At 48.9% G+C, this 18,560-nt stretch overlaps 1 protein-coding gene across 1 annotated transcript in view; it reads left to right on the top strand.

Moving 5' to 3' along the window:
- The window catches only part of LRRC75A (leucine rich repeat containing 75A), a 103,306-nt gene that overhangs the window by 35,896 nt on the left and 48,850 nt on the right, over positions 1–18,560 (top strand). The window contains exon 2 of the mRNA XM_009287192.2: positions 2,203–2,331. Coding sequence (XP_009285467.1) covers positions 2,203–2,331 — 129 coding nt within the window. The remainder of the gene's footprint in view (positions 1–2,202; positions 2,332–18,560) is intronic.

The following is an 18,560-nucleotide window of genomic DNA, read 5'->3' as shown; positions in this document are numbered from 1 at the left end:
CCGCCCCTTGTGTGTGGTGCTGACTCTTTTTGATTTTTTTTTTTTTAATTTTTTTTTTTATATTGAGTCACTTTGCCAGACTGAGACTCCCATGTGGCCAAATAACACCTTCCTATTACTGGCACCTTATAAATAACTTTTATGTTTCACTTTCCTCAGCTCCACATGACAGCACCCCCTGGCCTCGGGGTCCCCTCCTACATTTCATCCCTGTAGCCGGTTGGTTTTCCCTAAGAAGAGGACCAGAGCACCAAATGCGTTCCCCTTTATGCATGTTTCTTGCATTGCTCATTCCTTCTTCACCTGAAACTTCCATCTCGTTTTTGCAGCTCAGCTCTTTTCAGCCTCACATACTTGGTAGAACTGGGCCAGTTTGGTTTGATGGCACCACGATTAATCCCTGGGAGTGCTGCCAGTGGTGGGCAGCAGGCCTTTTCACCACCAGAGACACGTGTGTCTGCATGAAATTCATTAAATTCTTCGTGCCAGATGCCACCAGCTATGTGGGAGGAGGACTTGGCATTTGACACAGCTGTGGACAAGCCTCTGTCTCCAGCGTGCCTGTTCTTGGTAGTCAGAAGTCATTTTCCTCAGTGCTAGTGGAGATATAGATAGGAGAAATTAATCATCGCCTGTTTTTTAGTGGATAGTTGAAATGATTCCTCATTTCTGCTGTGTTTTGGTTCAAGAAGCAGGAGTAGACGCTCAGAGCTGGACCAGCCCACCAGCTTACAAACCCAGCTCCCGTTGCCAGTGAGAGCTTGAAGGACCAGAGCTTGTGGCTTCCTACACAAGTGTTTGCACTGATGCAATGCTGGCGGTCAGTTCTTCCTTACCAAGTTACGTCTCCACTATTCAGTGTTGGCGGACAAACAACCGCTTCCACGTTGTTTTGGCAGTGTAGGGGCTCTATCTTGCCAAAATGCGTGGCAGGATGGCAGGCAGGTCTCAATATGGATATGTCCCTGCCCACCAGGTCTTGTAGAGGTCATCTGGAGAGTAAGTACCTTGGGGTAGGTGTGGTGGCATCTCCGCTATGGGAAGGTAGACGCATTACCCAAAGGAGAGATGAGTTTCCTGAAATGCGGTAGGGTTTATGGGCCTTCATTTTGCTAAATCCCATCCATAGTGAGTAGAGGAGGCTGCTTCTGGGCTTCACTCTTTAAAAGCGAAAGCAGGCCTTTGAAGAGAAATACAAACCATCTTATTCCTGTCAAAAATAAAAGGCAAAAGGGAAACGGCTTGCTCAAGCTCAAGCCCCAGTAAGGTGGGGCTGGAAAATGAGCCCAGCTCTCCTGGAGCTCAGGTGTTGGATGAGACCTGTGAGGCACATCTCCTTGATGGACCCACTCTGGCACAGGGTTGTCCTATGGGGTGGCTGGTGGACCTCTCTGCAACATGTGTTCATCTGAGAGGAGTGCTGTCCTGTCCCCTGATCGGCTGCTGCTGAGGAACAAAACATAGTGGAGATGAAATATTTGAAGTAAAGGGAGTACACTATATATAACCCTTCCCCTCCTTGTCCCTGTGCATTAACATATTTAATATAACGATGAGTTCTCTGCCAAAATTCCTCAAATTATTATGTCTAAGGATTGAAGATCTTAGAAAATAGTCTTGGAGGGGACCTCGAGGTCTGATCCATCCCTAGGGCAGGATCAGCTCGATCTGAACTGTTCTTGACACGTCCTTGTCCAGTCTCCAACGGCAGAGCCTCCACCTCTTCCCCAGGCAATCTAGTCCAGCACTTCGCTCTTCCCAAACCCCCCCAATTTATCCTCCTGATTTCCTTGCTGCAATTTTAGGCTCATTCCTTCCTCCCTATGCACAGCAGACCCAGAGCACATCTACGCTGTATTTATTCTCCAATTCCAGTTTCATGCTGATCAAACTGTCACGTTCACTGGAGTCATCTTTGATTTTTACCTTGTTGCAAGCATACTGTTCGCTCGGTGGATTTATGGCTTGTGAGAGGCATGAGGGTGTTCACCCTGCAGCCCTAACACCTCTTTGCAGAGCAGATAAAGCACAGGAGCGCAGCTTTCATGCTCACGTGTTCCTTCCTTGTGTTGGGTGGTGGTGGTGATCGCTTCCTTCTTGGCTTCTTCATGGGGACCACCAATGTGGGCTAATTTTAAGATCCATGCTAGCGCTGGCTTTTGTAGCACGTCTTATATTGCTCCTTTACCCTGTTTTCTGCAGGATTTGGGAATGGAGTCAACCTCTCTGGATGATGTCCTCTATCGATACGCCAGCTTTCGAAACCTGGTGGATCCGATCACTCATGACTTGATCATCAGCCTTGCTAGATACATCCACTGCCCCAAACCGGTAGGTACCATGGACTCATTACACCTCCATAACTGTGCTGTCTTGGGAAACAGTTCTGCTGGGAGAATAGAGCTCACCTCTGAGTTCCAGGGAAAAAGTCTGCTGGTTACTGCTGTGCTTGTGTGTCTTTGGACAGAGAGGACCTGCTCGGAAATCGTGGTTTGATTGCACAGTATCGGGCTTTTCAGCTGACCAAGTGACGTTCACCTAACGTTAGTACTTTGGCTGTTAGCACTCTGTTTTGCAAATGATTTCTGCTTTCTGCCACTTTTTCTTTCTGTGTTAAAGACCTTACCCCATCAGGAACACTTTCTGCCTCGCAAGGGTAACAGACTGTTCCTCACCCTTGTGTGATATTTATCATGACACCGAATGACGAGAGAGTCCTTGGCTGTGCCTTCAAGGCCAGGTTCCCAAAAAAAGCACAGCCTCCGTGGGCTGATATTTGGGCTCGGACATGAGCAGGTTTCTCTGTCAGCGCAGTGCCAGGCAGATGTGGGCTTTTAAAACTCTCAGCCCCGTTTGCTCACTGGTGGCTATAGCATCACAGGGCTTTTGAAAATCCCAGGCTGACTCCCTTCCCTTCCCTTCCTTTCCGTGGTAAATGTGACTTTGTGTGGTGGCCACTGGCTGTTTGGTTAATTAAGGTTTCTTTCCCCAGGCTTTCTTTTAAATAAGCAATATTGTTGGTGTCTGATTTGCAGAGCAGCGTAGGCTTGGAAAGGTATAAAATGTCTGATCTCTCAAAACACGCTGGTTGAGGAGGAAGAGGGGTAAGAGAGAAGACCAAAAGCTACCAGACGGTGATCATAGGAGATGTAGGTGGCATCAGATCTCTGGGGATTTTTGAGCTCTTAGTCCCCCTGTGCTGCAGTTCCCTATCTGTAATTTTGGGAGGACGGCACAGCTCTGCTAAATCGGTGTGATGTGTCCTGACGCTATAGTCATGGTGACATGTCGTGCACCAAAGATGAATCATTTGCAAGTATCTAAGATATGCACCTTTCAGAGGAAATACCTTTCCTCTGCAAAGCACTGTGCAGGCTGTAGGGTGAGCAGGAGCTGTAGTCAGTGATGCTCCCTCGACTCCTCTTGAAACTCCCAGGAATGGGCTTCCTCCTAAAGAGACATTTCTGTCCGTGTTTCATCTTGTCTGGTACAAGTCAGAGTGTGGTGGGGGAGCTGAAGGCTCATCTGTCATGGTTGTGTTTTTCTTCTCCCCTGCACATTGCTTGTCAGGAATTAAGGTTGCATTTAAAACAAATGATGTGAATTGTAGGAAGAAGCTGAGTGATGTTTTCCGGTAAGCCCGAAGGAGGGTTTGCAGAGCTTCCTGATGGGACATCTTCATTCTAACAGCTTCCCTGGGAGTGTGGGAGCTGTGTGGCTTCCCTGAACTTGCTGTCTGGAACCAATAAGCTACCAAAAAGTTCGCTTTGAGCAAAAAGGAAGCACTTCCACCCCCGTAAACTGTGTTTGGCTCTGGTCACGCTTGCAGATGTGATGGAGCTCTGTTTGAGGGCCACCAGGAACCACCTCCCAGGCCATGTTATTCCAAACACTCTCCTTCCCCATCCTCCAAACCCTTCCCATGCCTTTTTGTCCTTGGGAAAGAGCTGCCTGGAGCAGCGCCATGGCGTCAATCATCCAGGTTCATTACTGCATATAAGACTTCATACACTGACGTAACCTGAAGCGGGGAGGAGAGGTGCAAATGCCCCAGGCGGGGTGCATACCTGATGTTTGTGGGTCCATCCCCTGTGATGCAGAGGGGTGTAGCCCTTCCTGCAGCCCCCCTGGAGGGCAGTACCACCAATGTCCCAGCCATGTCTCAGGGGGGACATCTGAGCAAGACCCAGTGCCCGTTGGGGATCACACGGTGAACCCCAGATATTTTTCGGGTGTTCCTGGAGGGGATGTGTGTATCTCCCAGCAGGTCCCAGCGAGCTCATCAGGCCTCTGAATTTCTGCCAAGAGCACGCTTGTTGCACTCTGTATCCTTGGATTTTGTTGGAGGGGGGGGTTGTTTGTTCGTTTTTCCCTCCTGGAGGCAGCAAACTCAGAGCTAGCTCATCTGTTCTCATCTCTGCTGCTGAACTGCAAGGTGCTTAGCCATCTCATGCCTCCTTTTGATTTGCCTGTGGCATTTTTAAGCTCTTGTTGGGAAGGGACAGTCCATAGGTATGATGTGCCCGGTGTGATATGGCAGGGGTCCGAGCTGGGACCTGGAGGCATCGCTTTCCTGTACTTACTGCTAATAATGGGTCTTTAATTTCCTGTAAGAGTGTATGAAGGGATAGAGTCATTCACTGCTGTTTCTTGGGAATGTTTTACTTAATAATAGCCTCCACCGCTATTTAAAAATGAGGAAATTACTTTTTTGAAATACTTAAACATTTCTTTAATTTTGCTGAGGAAAAGCTGCAGTGATGCTCGGGGTGTGTTTGCCTGGACTACGGTGTGAAACTGGCTCTGGGAGTGCTTCATAAAACTCTCTACACTCAATAAACCATGTTGGGAAGGGTGGAGCGAGTGCAGCAGCGTGCAGACATGGCTCGGGGACATCAGGGACCTAAATCTCTCTCTCTAGACCGAGGATGTCCCGTGTCCTACAGCATGAGCTCAAGATACAGACACATCCCTGTGCTGCATAGCTAAACCCCTGCAAGGATACCAATATATCCCTTTCCCTTTTCTTATGGAGAATGAGATCCTCTCCTCTCTCCTCCCCCATGGGGCAATGAGATGGGAAACTGGAGAAACCTATTTTGACGGGCGTGTTTCCAGGCAGAGAGGCCCCGTTCCCCAGCTGAGGTTACCCTTTTCCAAAGCATCGTGACTAAACTGGTTTCTCCTCCACGTTTTGCCCTGGGAGACTAATGGTGAGCCGCGGCCAAGTGTGCGCTCTGCACTCCTTGTAAAAATAACCCGACGCCGCTGATGCAACGGCGAACTGCTACACTGTTGAATACCTGCTTTTGCATGTCTCCCTGCACGTTTCTTTTGGCACTAAATGCTGTGAAGAAGTTAGTGCCAGTGTAAGCATAGAGATGCAAACTCCTAATACTGAGTCATGGGCTTCTAGCAAACTGTGGTGGTAAAACATGCAATAGCAAACCCGAATAAGTCCAGCCCATGCAGCTCTGAGGCTCTTCTTCTGCATGAGATGCTGCTTGTTGGATGCACTTGGTCCTCCCCCCGTCCTTTGCACAGCTCGGGGTTTGCACCATGCCATGCAGTTGCTTTGGTGCTGGAGCAAGGGACGGCTTCTCCAGGCCAGCGGTCCCTTACGAGGCTGCTGCGGCAAATGCTGGCAGGTGGCAAGTGTTCGCATGAGAGCGGCGACAGCTGTATTAATACAGCAAAGAAAATATCACCATATTCTGCCGTGCAGCGAGGCACTGCATCAGGGATCCTCAGGGGCTCGCAGACAGTTGCTAAGCCCTGGAGCATCCCTGGGAGATTGATGGGTGTTGCCTTGGAGAGGGAAGCAGGGACTGCACAGGTGACAAATCCAGCAATAACAGGACTGTGCTGCAGCTCCTAGTCCGTGACTTAGCCTTGCTTGGGCTTTAGGTGCCACCAGCTGTGCTTTAAACCCTCTTTTTTTTGGCAGCTCAGGGTGCTGGGTGAAAAGTAATTTCATCCCAGTGTTTGGCTGTGATTTTCTGAGACGCTGATTTTCTTTATGTCCCCAAAAACCTGCATGCCTTAGTCACCTGGGTTATTTTCCAGCATCCAGTCCTCCTTTCCCCCAGACCTCTTTCCCTCCCTGCAGTTTCTTTGACAGAGACTTGGCAGCAGCATATGAGAGCAGGAGAAAGCTCAGGGCCAGGCGTGTTGCAGAAGTTTTGGCTTTTGCTCTGCCTGCCAAAGGTATGCCGTTGCATCCCGTGGCACGAATATACATGAATATGTAGGTTGAGGCAGCTGTGAACTTGCCCACATCCATATAGAGGTGGGACAGATGTGGCTGAAGAATGGGGCTGACCTGGACCCTGGTCCCTTTTAACCTGCTCTATTAAATACGTGTCTGCTCGGGGTGATGGGGTCTTGCTTTTCTCCTCCCTCCTGGAGAGAGCACTTCTCTGGCTTTCTGTACGTTGCTTTTTTCACTCAGCCTCTATTTATACCACCCTTAGCTTAAAGGTGACCCCTTGGTCTCTCCTTTGAGCTAAAATAAAAGTTTAATCGTTTTTCTGAGCTCTGGGTAAACACATCCTGGTCTGTGTGGCCAGAAAAAAGTTGGCCTGGGCTCTCCAGCATGGCTGTGGCTCAGCACAGTTCAGTGGATGCTTATTCCAGCGAGTAAATTCAAACCAGCAGCAAGGCAAGAAATGTAACTTGTGCTGGAGGAGCCTGGAGTGCTTTGAATGAGCCCGACTGCGGAGATCATTTGGGTGAGCTTTCGTATGGACATCGGGGTATGTTGTGCAAAGGCTGGACCGCGTCCCTCCAGACCCCGCTGAGATCCCAGCCTTCCCCGAGGCGCTTGTGTTCTGGTGATTTTGCTAAAGGAGCCAAGCGAAAACTCTTTTCCAGATCACTTGGAAGTCAGGGTTTGGATTCGGTCCCATCCTTAGTTACAAACCTATAATGCAGTTCAACCGAAACCGGGTGTCTTGAGTACCCCTTCCTCGAGGGGCCGGGACGTGCCTGCAGCACGACCACGCGGTGCCTCCAGAAATGCCGATGGAGCCGTGTGAGAGCAACCGCCCAGCTCTTGCTGTGGCTTGCCGGGTTGTTATCTGGTGGGGAAGCTTTCAGATCGGACAAATGCTGCTGTTGCACGTGAACATCGTTTTGAGTGGTGCCCATAGACGTTGCACTCCCTATTTATCACCTTGTGCAGCTATTGTAAACCTTGGGTGTTTATTGTGCCTTAGAAGAGGCAGTTTTGCTCTTCAGGAAACTCTCAAACGAATTGTGCAGCAATGCTTTTCCAACGGGGTGTTTGCCTAGGATCAAAGGCATTTGAACAAGTGTTTTCTTCCCCATAGCCATGACCTTGGGGCAGTCTTTTATCTTCCTGCCTCTCTCCAACCCCAGAGCCCACGGGAAGGTGCCAGGCGAGTTCCTCAGAAAGTGGCTCAGCGCCAGGCACAGCCTGCAGCCGCCCCTTTCCAAAACGCGGGGCCAGGGTAAGGAGGCAGCCGGTGCTGCTGGTGCTCTCAGCCCCCGGGGTGATGTCTGTCTGTCCTTGTGAACAGAGAAAGGGGACAAAATGCTTTGGCAAAGCCGCGTGGCGTGGGACGGAGCTGCCCTGATGCCCCATATCTTTCCTGCAGCCGCTCAGGTTTCCACTGGGAGTTGTTCCAGGCAAAGGAGCTGAAAACACAAACGTGTAAGGAGCAAAGGGCCCCCGTAAAAAATTTGCAGCTCTTTTTGCCAACAGGAATATCTGGCCATAAGCTATTGGAACATTAAACTGGTTTCTTTTTCCACAGACCAAAGCCACATGTATGGATGACTGATGACCATGATAGGGAATGAGTCAGGCTTTCCTCCGGTTTGAGGACTTGCTGAACGTGGGATAAGCGCTGAGTGGAGCCGAGAGGAGCGGAGAAAGTGAGGCCTTGGGCAAAGGCTGCTTTTTTCCCTTGCAACCTTGGGGTGTTTGATTGCACCGGCTCTTACCGGCCTGGGGATGTACCATGGAAGCTCCTCCAGCCCCTGAAGGCTGCCCAGAATAAATCCAAAATGAGGTTTTGGCTTTGCTGAGCCCCATCCTGCTGTTTTCTGTGGAGGAAGGCTTTTCTGCTGGTCGGTGGCCAGGGAAGGGCTGGCAGAGCAGCTTAGCAAAACCCCGTCCCAAAGTCCAGCTTTGCCTGTTCGTTCTTCTGTCGGTGCCAGGACCTCTTAAGTTGCAGCTCCACTAAGAAGACAGGTGAAAGATGAAATCCTGTTTCCATGCAGGGTGCTAGATAGGGGCAAACACCTCAGCGTGGAAGCTGTGTACAACAGATAACGTGGTCCTCAGCTTCCCCACCAAAATTCATAGTGTTTCAAGATATATGGTGACAGCAATGTGTTAGGGAGGGCATTTAAAAACTCTTCTAAGCAATTGGTGTAGCTGGAGAGGTGATGTGCTGGGACTGGAAGCAAAATGCATTTTGCCCGTGTAGCTCTGGAGAGAGTGAAGATCTATTTTCTTGTTCGCTTCTGTGTCATTTGAGAAATATATGCTTAGCTGCATCCCCGGCTCAGATGTCTTTTCCTGCACGAGCCGTAAATTGATCAGGTTTGCAATATGGGTTTGATTCCATGAATTGTCACCCATGAAAACAAAGTACAGAAAGAAGAAGTGGTTATTGTGACCTGGATGAAATAATCTATTTCTAACCCTTCTTCAGCCCCGTGGTATAAAGATTTAACTTACAGAAGATATTGAGGTTTTTATGCCCTGCATTTTTAAAACGTGTTATTTCTGATGGAGCTGTGTTGACGCTAAAATGAGCATTTTCCCTCTTATTTACTGTCCTGTGTGCTGTGACGTGGCTAAAACTGTATTAATAAACTCCGTTTATACAGGACGAATATAATTAGGATACCGTGACCACCAGCTCGTGCCTTTATCCCCAAACCAAGCACATAACACACATGAAGGAGGAGCTGGATTATTATTTGATCTTGAATTCAAATTATCATTCCAAGTTTCTGACATCACACTCATTTTTACAGCAGCGCGAGCTGAAATTGTAGGTATGAAGTGATGACACATTGAGGGACATTCAGGCACAGGCTGTCGGGTGAGCTTGTCAGCCTCGACGAGTTTCTTACCTTTCCCTTTTGCTATTAGATGTGCAAGGAAAATGCATCTCACATCTTGCAAAGCTCTCAGATTGCAGATGCAAAGTGCTACGAGAGCATTAAGTATTATTTGTTCTTTGCTGTAAGAAACATCATAAAAGGAAGCTGATTTATGAATGAAAACCCTCTAAAACTGCAAATACCTGATATAAAAGCAAAGGGGATGATGGGGATTCAACTAAGTCAATGGTATTCTTTATTAATGGCTCTTGTTTTTTTTTTTTTAAGTGCCCCCCCCCCCCCCCCCCCCGCTGGTCTTGCTCCAAGTGTGAAGATCACTCTTTATGGGTATTTAAGACATCTGCAATACATTAAACGATCCTGCAGTATGAAACAGGCTGCGAAGCTCAGACCCCGCTAATGACAACTCTGGTTCTTTCCTAACTCATTGTGTCGTACCCTCTGCTCATTTTTTCTTTACTGAAAGAGTGGTTAAACGTTGGAACAGGCTGCCCAGGGAAGTGGTGGAGTCCCCATCCCTGGAGGTATTTAAAAGATGAGTAGATGAGGCACTTAGGGACATGGTTTAGTGGACATGGTGGTGTTGGGTCGACGGTTGGACTCGATGATCTTAGAGGTCTTTTCCAACCTTAATGGTTCTATGTTTCTATGATCTTTTCTTTGCAAAAAGAGAGATGTTCTCTAAAGCCCCCGTGTGTGAGCTAAAGCTGAGCAGAGTGCCCTGGAAACAGGGGAAAACAGCACTTTGCAGGTTTTTTTAAATATTAAGGCTAAAAAGGGTATAACAGTGAGGTCTGGATGGGCTGTGATGGTACCACTACTGGCAAATTATTGGTTTCGTATGTGAAATGGGACTGCAGAGAGAAAGTGGATGAGCCCTGCCTCAGCCTCCTTGTCCAAACCCCGTGTGATGCGAGGGAGCCCCTGCTGTCCTTGTTCCTCCCTGCCTTATGAATTTGCTCCCCGGTACTCAGACCGTTTGCGCTTGGGGATGTCGAGCAATTAATCACAGTCTGATCCATGGTGCTGTTCTGCTGGCGTCTTATTTTTCTTTTTTAAAAAATACACCTCACCAGCATCAGCGGGGAAGTGGCAGGATGCCACCCTTTATTTAAGCACACTTCATGGTGTAGGAACCCAGGGAGAGTGTTCCTGTCCTTTTAAAAAAAAACCCACGTTAAAATGTCAGGTAGATTAACTGTATTTCAAGCAATAGCACCTCATAAAAGATGCTAAATCTGTATTCCCCCACAGCACCAGTGTCACGGCCATAGGATGAACTGTCCTCTTCTTTGTACAAGACACTGTAATTTTCTGTTAAGGGTGTGTGGGTGTAGGATTTGTCTGCCCTTAACCCCCAGGCTGCTTTGTTTTCCCTTCTCTGAGGCAGTGTGTGATGGGGTAATCCCTCTTTCTGGCTAGCTGGTATCTCCCTTGGATGCCTGGGCTAATTTATGAAAATCATGGCCTATTTATGAAATTTAGGTCTCTCTTTACAGACTTTTATACCAGTTATGTCTCTCAGGGAAATTCAGCTTGTGATGGGAGTTGAGCCTGTTTGGTGCAGAAGATACAGGCGTGGGGGAACAGCCTGGGGAAGCCCACCCGGCACACCCTGTTATCAATGACATAAAAAATGCCCTTGGATTAAAAAGTATTGAGTGTTTTATGGGATTGGGCTAAGGCATGGCAGCATGTGCAACTCCTACTGCAACGTGGAGACACAAAGAAGTCTTTCTCACGTTCCCAGCTACCTAACTGATACCATGTGGGGGTCAATGAATAGAGAATCTGTGATTCGAAAGTCTCTGAAATGCTGCAGCACAATTTGGGATGAAAGAGATTGTATAAACACAAATGGTTATTGGATGAGCTGACTGAGGCTTTAAAAAAAAAAAAATATCCAGTGTGGCCAGGGTGACTTTTATCAAACTTTTATCTTTTTATCTCTTTTGGGTTGCTTAAACCCAAAAATCTCAACGCCAGCTGGCAGAATTGCCAGGCCCCTCGCTCAGTTCCCATAATAATAAGACGACCTTTCCTAACCACTGCCTAACCATCTGCAAACCCTCCTAAATGCCGCAGGGTGGATTTTGTCGGCTGGGAGGTGGATTTTGCAATGCCTCCAAAATGTCAGGTGCCACACGAGCCGGCGAGTGATGTGCAAAGCGCTGCGTGCACAGCTTCCCCTCTTCTGCCAAGCAGTCGAGAGCATCTTGGGTGATGCCACTTGTCAGTGATGAGCATCATCACGCAGGTCAGAGCTGGAGCAGAAGATTAAAAAAAGAACCAGGAGTAGGAAAAGACATTTCATGGTGGCCCCATCTTTTCTCAAAAGGCAGCAGTTGCCAAGCACCCAAGGTAACTTTCAGAGCTGAATCCAAAGCTGAAGACGAGGGAGAAGGGGCACGTCAGCACAAGTATTTTAGTGCCAAAAAGAGAAGGAAAACGTTTGTGGCTGCATTTTGGAAGGATCTACCAGTTCCTTGGGTCAGTTGTTTCTTCCCTGCCTCCTTGTTTCTCTTCCCAATTTCTTCTCCTCTAGAGGAAAAAAAACCCGTAGGAGATGACAGAGACCCCCACTGGCTCTGCTCTTGACTCTCCCATTGATGCTCTATGGCTGGACAGAGAAGGGGCTCCTCTCACCTTGCTTCTTGGTGGCCTCCCCTTCATGGTGGGCAACTAAAAGAGCCATAAGAGATGCTCTGCTGTTGGTCATGATGAGCAAGGCTCAATTCTAGTGTCAGTGAAGTCTCTTGGAGAAGGCTCTAATATTTGTATTGTGGCAGGACCTGGGGCTCAGCAGCTGTGCCTTGACATAAAAGAAGAAACTACATCTTTAAATGAGGTGTTTGGGGATTTCAGATTGTCTTCTGGAAAACACTCTTTCCTCACCCCACACTTGCCCATCTGCGCCATCTCCTGTGGTGAAGCTAGATCTTACAGATCTTAGCTGCCTCTTCCTTAGACCCTCAAGTCCGTATAAGACATGGTTGTCACCTGCGTGCGCTGCTCCTCTGCCTGCAGACTGATACCAGCTTTCCAAGAGGGTTGTCAGAGGCAGCATTTTTTGGTCTCTGGCTGAAAATGATCTGAAATTTCAGAAAAGTCAGTCTGTTGATACATGGGAAGGGTTTGCTGCTCAGCCCTGTCGATGTGATAGAGCATAATGAAAGCAAATGAATGTAGAGAGCATCTGAACTGAGTCCTTGGTCTCTTACTCAATGCATCGCTCCCCTCTGAAAAATGTCACCTAAGAAGCACATTGAAGAGCCACTCGCATGCAGTCCATGCCACAAACCCAGTTTGGGTCAAGCAGACTTTGTCTGATCTTGTCCCTTACTCCCAGAGAATCACAAGATGGGGAATATTGCTAGGAAAAATTGTGATGAAGAAGGATGAACCACTGAAGCTGAGCTTCTTTCACTAGCGCTGGCAAGGGCTGTAGTTGCCCTGGTTAAATTTAAATCTTTTCTAAGGACCCTTCTGGCACAGCTCTGGCAGCCAGGAGTTGTGTGTCATTGCACAGAAGTACCGGTGGAAAGGCAGGTTCCCATCCGCATCCCGAGCTGAGCATCCAGGATTGTCCACCCTGCCACGCGCTTCACCTGCAGTCTCTCCAATAACTTTAAGTAAGTGTCCCCAAGGGAAATGACGGATGAAGAAACAGGTACTTCATTAAACAGTAACAACATATTTTATTGATGTTTTCTGATGGTAATTGATGTTTGAGTTCAGCTCATTTAGCTTTTAATCAGAACATAATTTACCGCAAAGGAAGGAAGTATATTGATTCCCTGCCTCCTCGTGGAGGCGTTATTTATTTACTTCAAGCACTGAACAGTGCGTGGTGGGGTCCTCTCCCATGGTACAGCTGGAGAGGAGAGCTGGGTGACTTGGGCACTTAGATGGGTGTTTTAATATCTATTTCCAGCCTAACTCACAGGTGTGTGAATACTAAGCAAGCAAACGGTCTGCTGGCAATGTGGATTTGCAGAAATGAATGGTTTAATAAGGAGAGTTTGAGGGGTTTAGTAAGGAGGGGTTTCCTCTCTATTGATAGGCTGCTGCTGATGGCTGAGGAATTGCCCAGTCACGGATTATGGCCACATCTGACTTGGTTCAGGCAGAAAAGTCCCGCTCACCATTTGTCAAGATGGGTGAAAGAAGCTCTAATAGATATTACGACCCGATCTCAGCTGTTCTGGGGCTGCAAGCAACTGGTACACCTGTTTTTCAATCCTGACCACCGAAGGCCATCAGTGCCCAGGGCACATTTTGGTAGCCCTGTTGCATCCCGGTGGGACTGCTGCTCTCCTGCAAAGCAGGGGCAGTTCCCCAGCGTCTGGGGGAAGGGATGGAGATGGTGACATGTCTAAAGTCTCTGGAAGGGCAGAGAAGCGAGCCCTGCTGAGGAGCACGTGGAGCTTAGCTAGGGAGGGCTCAGCGGCACTGAGTGATGTAGGTACAGGGTCCTACGCGATGGTGCAATCACCTGCCCCAAATCCTGCCTTTGCCCCGTGCTGTGGACTTGAAGAAAAACCCATTGTTTTGCGTGTACCCCAAATTTCAGCTTCCTTGCTGGGTAGCGTGGTCAGCCTTTGCAGGGGGGTTCAGAGGTGCTGAGTACCTGCGACGCTTCAGGGTGAGCTGAAAGCCCTTGAGGATAAAACACTGTTACTGCCAAGCAGCTCTCCGTGCCCTTTCCTTGCTGGTTCCTCAAGCCCTGTAAGAAGAAGGAAAGAGCATTATCAGCATTTCACAGTAGGGGAAAGCGATGCCTGGAGTTGGGAAGGGCTGTGCACAACACTGCACTCATCAGGGCTGAACCAAGACACCTCCGGGTCTCGGAAGCACTCGCATTTCCAGCACTAATCCTGGAATTTGAAGTTACTCGCGTTTAGCCCGTCTGCAGCATCACAGCTGTCTTGATGTATGCTTCAGGCTATTTCTTGGAGCAAGGAGTTTTGCCCTTTGCTACTGATCTCCAAGCTCTGCCTTTGCAGCCCCCAGCACAGAGTCACCTTGCCGGGGCAGGCGCCTCAAGAGTTTGGCTGTGCCAGGTCTCGGAGATGCTTTCACCCAGCCAAATAGAGGAGATGTATCAGTGAGCAGCATTGCAGATTTGGGGTGGGTCAGGACCCCGTGGGGTGCTGATGAGGTAAGAGGACCCCCTCTGTCTGGTTCACCCCACGTGTACGATGTGTCCTCCTTCCCCTGGGAATCGCCAGGTGACTGCTCCTTCCAGAGGGGATGCAGCTGCACTGTCTCTGTTGGGCAAAAAGTAATAAAGAAATGCAAAGAGCCAAGGTCTTGCAGATAGGGAAGTTGCCAGCAGGATTTTCAGCGATTGCTCTTCGTAGATGACAGGGACTGTGATTTCTGGCCAAAGTCCAGCAAGCGATTATCTCACGGTTTGGGATATTTGGGAGTTTGGGTAAGAGCTTTATCCCACCCTTTCCATCTTCAAAGAGTTTTGCAATCGTTAGGTAATTTGCTAATCCTCCCGATTTTTCTGTCACTTTCCCTTTTCTCCTTTCCATCCAGCTTTCCAGGAAATCCCCAGTGCAGCGCTTGTGTCTGCATCCGCTTGGAGCACTTGATGAAGTGACCCCACTCCCTCAAGCCTCGCTGCCTGTTGCTGGGGGAGCTTGGCTGGAGCACATCCACTGCTATGAGCTGCTGCTTCGTTACTGTGATCTTATCTTTTTTTTTCTTTGGGAAAAAAAAAAAAAGAAAATTCCTAGTTCTCTTGTGCCTACGAGGGCCCCACAGTGGTTAACGAGCTGAAGCCGAGCATTGCTCTGAGGGTTATGCCCTTGCCCTGAGATTCACTTTTCTGTGCCCGCCTGCAGCGGGAAACAACAGGGACTGATGCAAGGGGGTCGCTGCTGCCCCTTCCCAGGCTCTTGTGCACGTCACGAGACTCCCAGGGGTTGTGGTGAGGGGCTGAGAGCTCCTGCGGAATGACATAAATATTTGCAATGGTATCCTGGGGACACTCCTGCTCTCCTCCAACAGCAATAACGGACTGGACTGGGGTTTGCTTCCCGTGGGATCCGGTGCGGTGCAGCTGAGACACAGGGCTGTCGGGCTGGGAAAATCTCTACGTGCTGTCCTACATCTGGGACATAAATAACCAAATAATCTACTTCTGGTTTAACCCTGGGGTGAGAGGGGTACAAAGAATGGTGAGTGGTTCCTGCATTTAGCAGCAAAGGCAGGTGCTGAGCTCCGACCTGCAGTTCCCGATGGGATGCCCCCTGAGAAATGCCGGCTCCTGCAGAGAGAGTGGCTAGGGCAGGTCTGGCTGAAGAGCCACGTTTGCTTGAGGCAGGATGGTGGGAGGTGTCACGGACACCGTGCAAAGCTCGATGCACCCATCACTCTCCAGCATCCATCTCCATCCTGTGTGCATCGCCCCCGAGCAGGGTCTGAGAGCCTGAAAAGCAAATAGAGGAGCCCCCCCTGGAGTTGCAGTGCTTGCTGCAGCCTGGGGCTGCGCGGGTAAGTAGAGACGCCAGGTCTGTAGGTGATGGACGATGGTGTTTGCCAAAACACGGGGGAGCTTTGCCTGCCAACCGCATTTGGACAGTGGCAGTGAGTGATGGGGAGCGGCTGAACCCTGCTGGGGAGGAGCTGCCCAAGGGTTTTGTGTCCCCCAAGGCTCCAAAATCAATCCTCCCTGTCTGTCCATGTAGGAGGATGGCGAGTGCCACTGAATACACTGACTTCAGTAGATGTTAGAGGTCGGCACCTCCGACCCCTCTTCCCATTTGCAGTCCAGTCAGCGCAGCACCTTGGGTATTTTTCTGTCTTTGCTGTTCTACACCAGCTATAATGATTAACTCGTGATCGGTTGTTTGCTGAGATATTTCCAGGGTAATGAATGGCTCTTCTGGATTTTTAGCTGCTTGCTGTGTTTTATGATAACTCCCTGCGTCTATCAGAAGGATGCAGATGCATTTATCATTAAAAGGATGGTCCAGTGACCCTTCCAGGAGCAAACACTGGCATCTAAATGGCCTTCCCATTAGTGACTTTGTTTATAGCACTGAAGTGTGTCCAATTTATTTGGCTGAGGATCTTACTGTGTGTTTCAGGAGCACGCGTTGGAGTGGTGATGCTCAAAAGCCTCCTCCGCAGTCACAGTTTCGCTGTGCACATCTCAACTGAGGATGCAGTCAGTGGCATTAGACATCGCAGCGTGGGGCAATGCCATTAATGGGTGAAAAGCAGCACAGAGATCCCCTGCCATTCCCCACGTCGTTTTGACTGCTGCTCATTTATCCTCTTCTGCGGAAGCTAAGCTGGGTACCCTCCAGTAGCTCTCACAAAAGATCTTTATATTCTTTTTTGCAATTTCCCTTTATCTTACATGCTCCCCTCAGGGCCATCTATCACCTCAAATTTATTGCCGCCTTTAATTGCTTCTCTGAAGTCCAAGTGTAATATTACTCCAGGATCCTTTTGAATGACTTCCTGAGCTGCTGCGATCCCATTCATCTCGTACTTCTGGCTCTCTTGATAAGCCCTATTGTACATTGCTTTTCATTTTGGTGTGTCAACACTGAATCTAATGTGTCGCACTTTGGCCTTTTGTCAAAGCGAATGATGAGCACTTCTTAGCGGTATCTGAGTTGCAGAATTGGTTTCCATTTCTTTTCGTTGTTTCTACAGATTTCCTCTTCCAATGTTCTGCTACTGCTGCAGCTTCGCCAGCTCCTAATTTGGGCTAGTTCAAGGCAGGGTTTAATTGCTGGGGTCCTTGGTACTCTGTGATCGTCCGAGGTGAGCACTCAGTACTCTGTCGGGATGCCCGGCGTGCCCAGTGTAGATGTCCTCAGCCATGGGTTTCCCAGGTTTGGCAGTGGCTTTGTGGTGTCAAGCCAGTCCAGAGCTGGACTGGTCTGGCTGGTTTTTGTAAGAGTTGAACAGGAGCAAATCCTTTACTGAGAGCAAAAGAATTAACCTTGCTGGTGCTCAGTCCCTTGCTGGTCATCTTAAGGAGGTTAACATCCACTCCTATCTCTGCAACCAGCATGTGATGGCAAGACGTGGTGATCTCGTGTCTTTGTGGTTTGGGCTGAGCTGGGGAGAGGGTTTGCACCATTGATAGATCTGCCCGGAAGCGGAGGATTTGGGGTTTTTTGAACCATGAAGTTAATGCACGTGCCATGCTCGATGGATGAGTATTTGGTTAATTTGATCAAAGCCGGTTGCTCCTTTTAGACCATGGAGTTAATGGGACCTTCTGGAGACCGACTGCAATGAGCATGCCGAGGAGTGATGGGTCAGGCAGTTGCCCTCAGCCGAGAGCCTGGTTATCGCTGCGGGCACCTCCTGCCAGGAGTCCTCGGGTTGAGGCCACTTACGGTTTGCACCAGCTGCTGACTTTCTCCCTCATTGAGTCTTATGCTGCTGTTGGCCAGGACTCCACAAAACGTTAATTTTGCTGTGCTTGCTGCCAGAGCTGATGCTGTCTGCCCTGGCACAGAGTACCTGCCATCTGCTAAGGGATACCTTCAGCCACTGCTCCTGCCAGTGTGTCAGGCTTCCCCAAGAAGGTGGTGAAGACCAGAAGTGCTGCTTTAAGCTACATGCTCTCAGCCCGGGGCTTGCAGCTAATCATGGCCCCAACCTTCAGTTAGTCTCATGCAAAAGCATTTTCAGCTTGGGGGCATGTTGTGCGGTAGCTGGGGCTGATGAGAAGTGCTTCCTCTCCTCATTCCTTGCAAGATCTCAAAAATGCTCCTTCCTGTACAAAAGGGTTGCTGCTGGACGGGAAGTTTTACTTTCTGATAAGCTTTTATCAAAGTATAGTTTATAGCTTGATAGAAGATTGGTCCTTCTCCTCCTCAAAAAAAAGCCATCTTTTTCTTTGCCTTTTATTTACATTGCTTTAGACTGCTGCTTTCACCTCTGCCCTTCTTTAAATGGGACTTTTTAATGGTAAAGCCTCTATCCTCGCAAACCAGAAGGAATGGAGTAAGGTTTCCAGTATGAACAATGTTCCTTACCCAAACAGCATCTGGAGCTGTGTTTGGTGGGTTTGCATTGCATTTTGGTGCAACTTCTATGTCTATTCATTTCTATTTCTGTGTATCTTTTAACATACCCTCAGTAGAATTTCCCACAAACCACTTCCTAATATTTGAGATAGTTTTATACGAAAACACCCCTACGTTAGGTGATTTGAAATAATTTATTTGATGCTAGGCTTAGACCCTCTGTAAGACCTGTTGAGTTCCTGTGGACCCACAGTGGCCACTGTAAAATATAACATCGCAGAACAGAAATGAGTGATTTGTCCGAGGTGGAGATGCTTCTCTCTTGGCAGAGAGCATCTGAGAAAGGGAGCCGGCGGTACGTGGTAATTTGACAGCTCTGCAAGGGTCTTGCTGGCTGCTCCCAGGCCCGTGACCTGAATCCTGCACCCCATGGACCCAGCTCCACCA

This window comes from Aptenodytes forsteri, unplaced genomic scaffold, assembly GCF_000699145.1.
Source record: "Aptenodytes forsteri isolate BGI_AS27 unplaced genomic scaffold, ASM69914v1 Scaffold188, whole genome shotgun sequence".
NCBI classification, from domain to species: domain Eukaryota; kingdom Metazoa; phylum Chordata; class Aves; order Sphenisciformes; family Spheniscidae; genus Aptenodytes; species Aptenodytes forsteri.
Note: the sequence above shows the minus strand (reverse complement) of the source record. Positions and strands in the feature narration are given on the sequence as shown.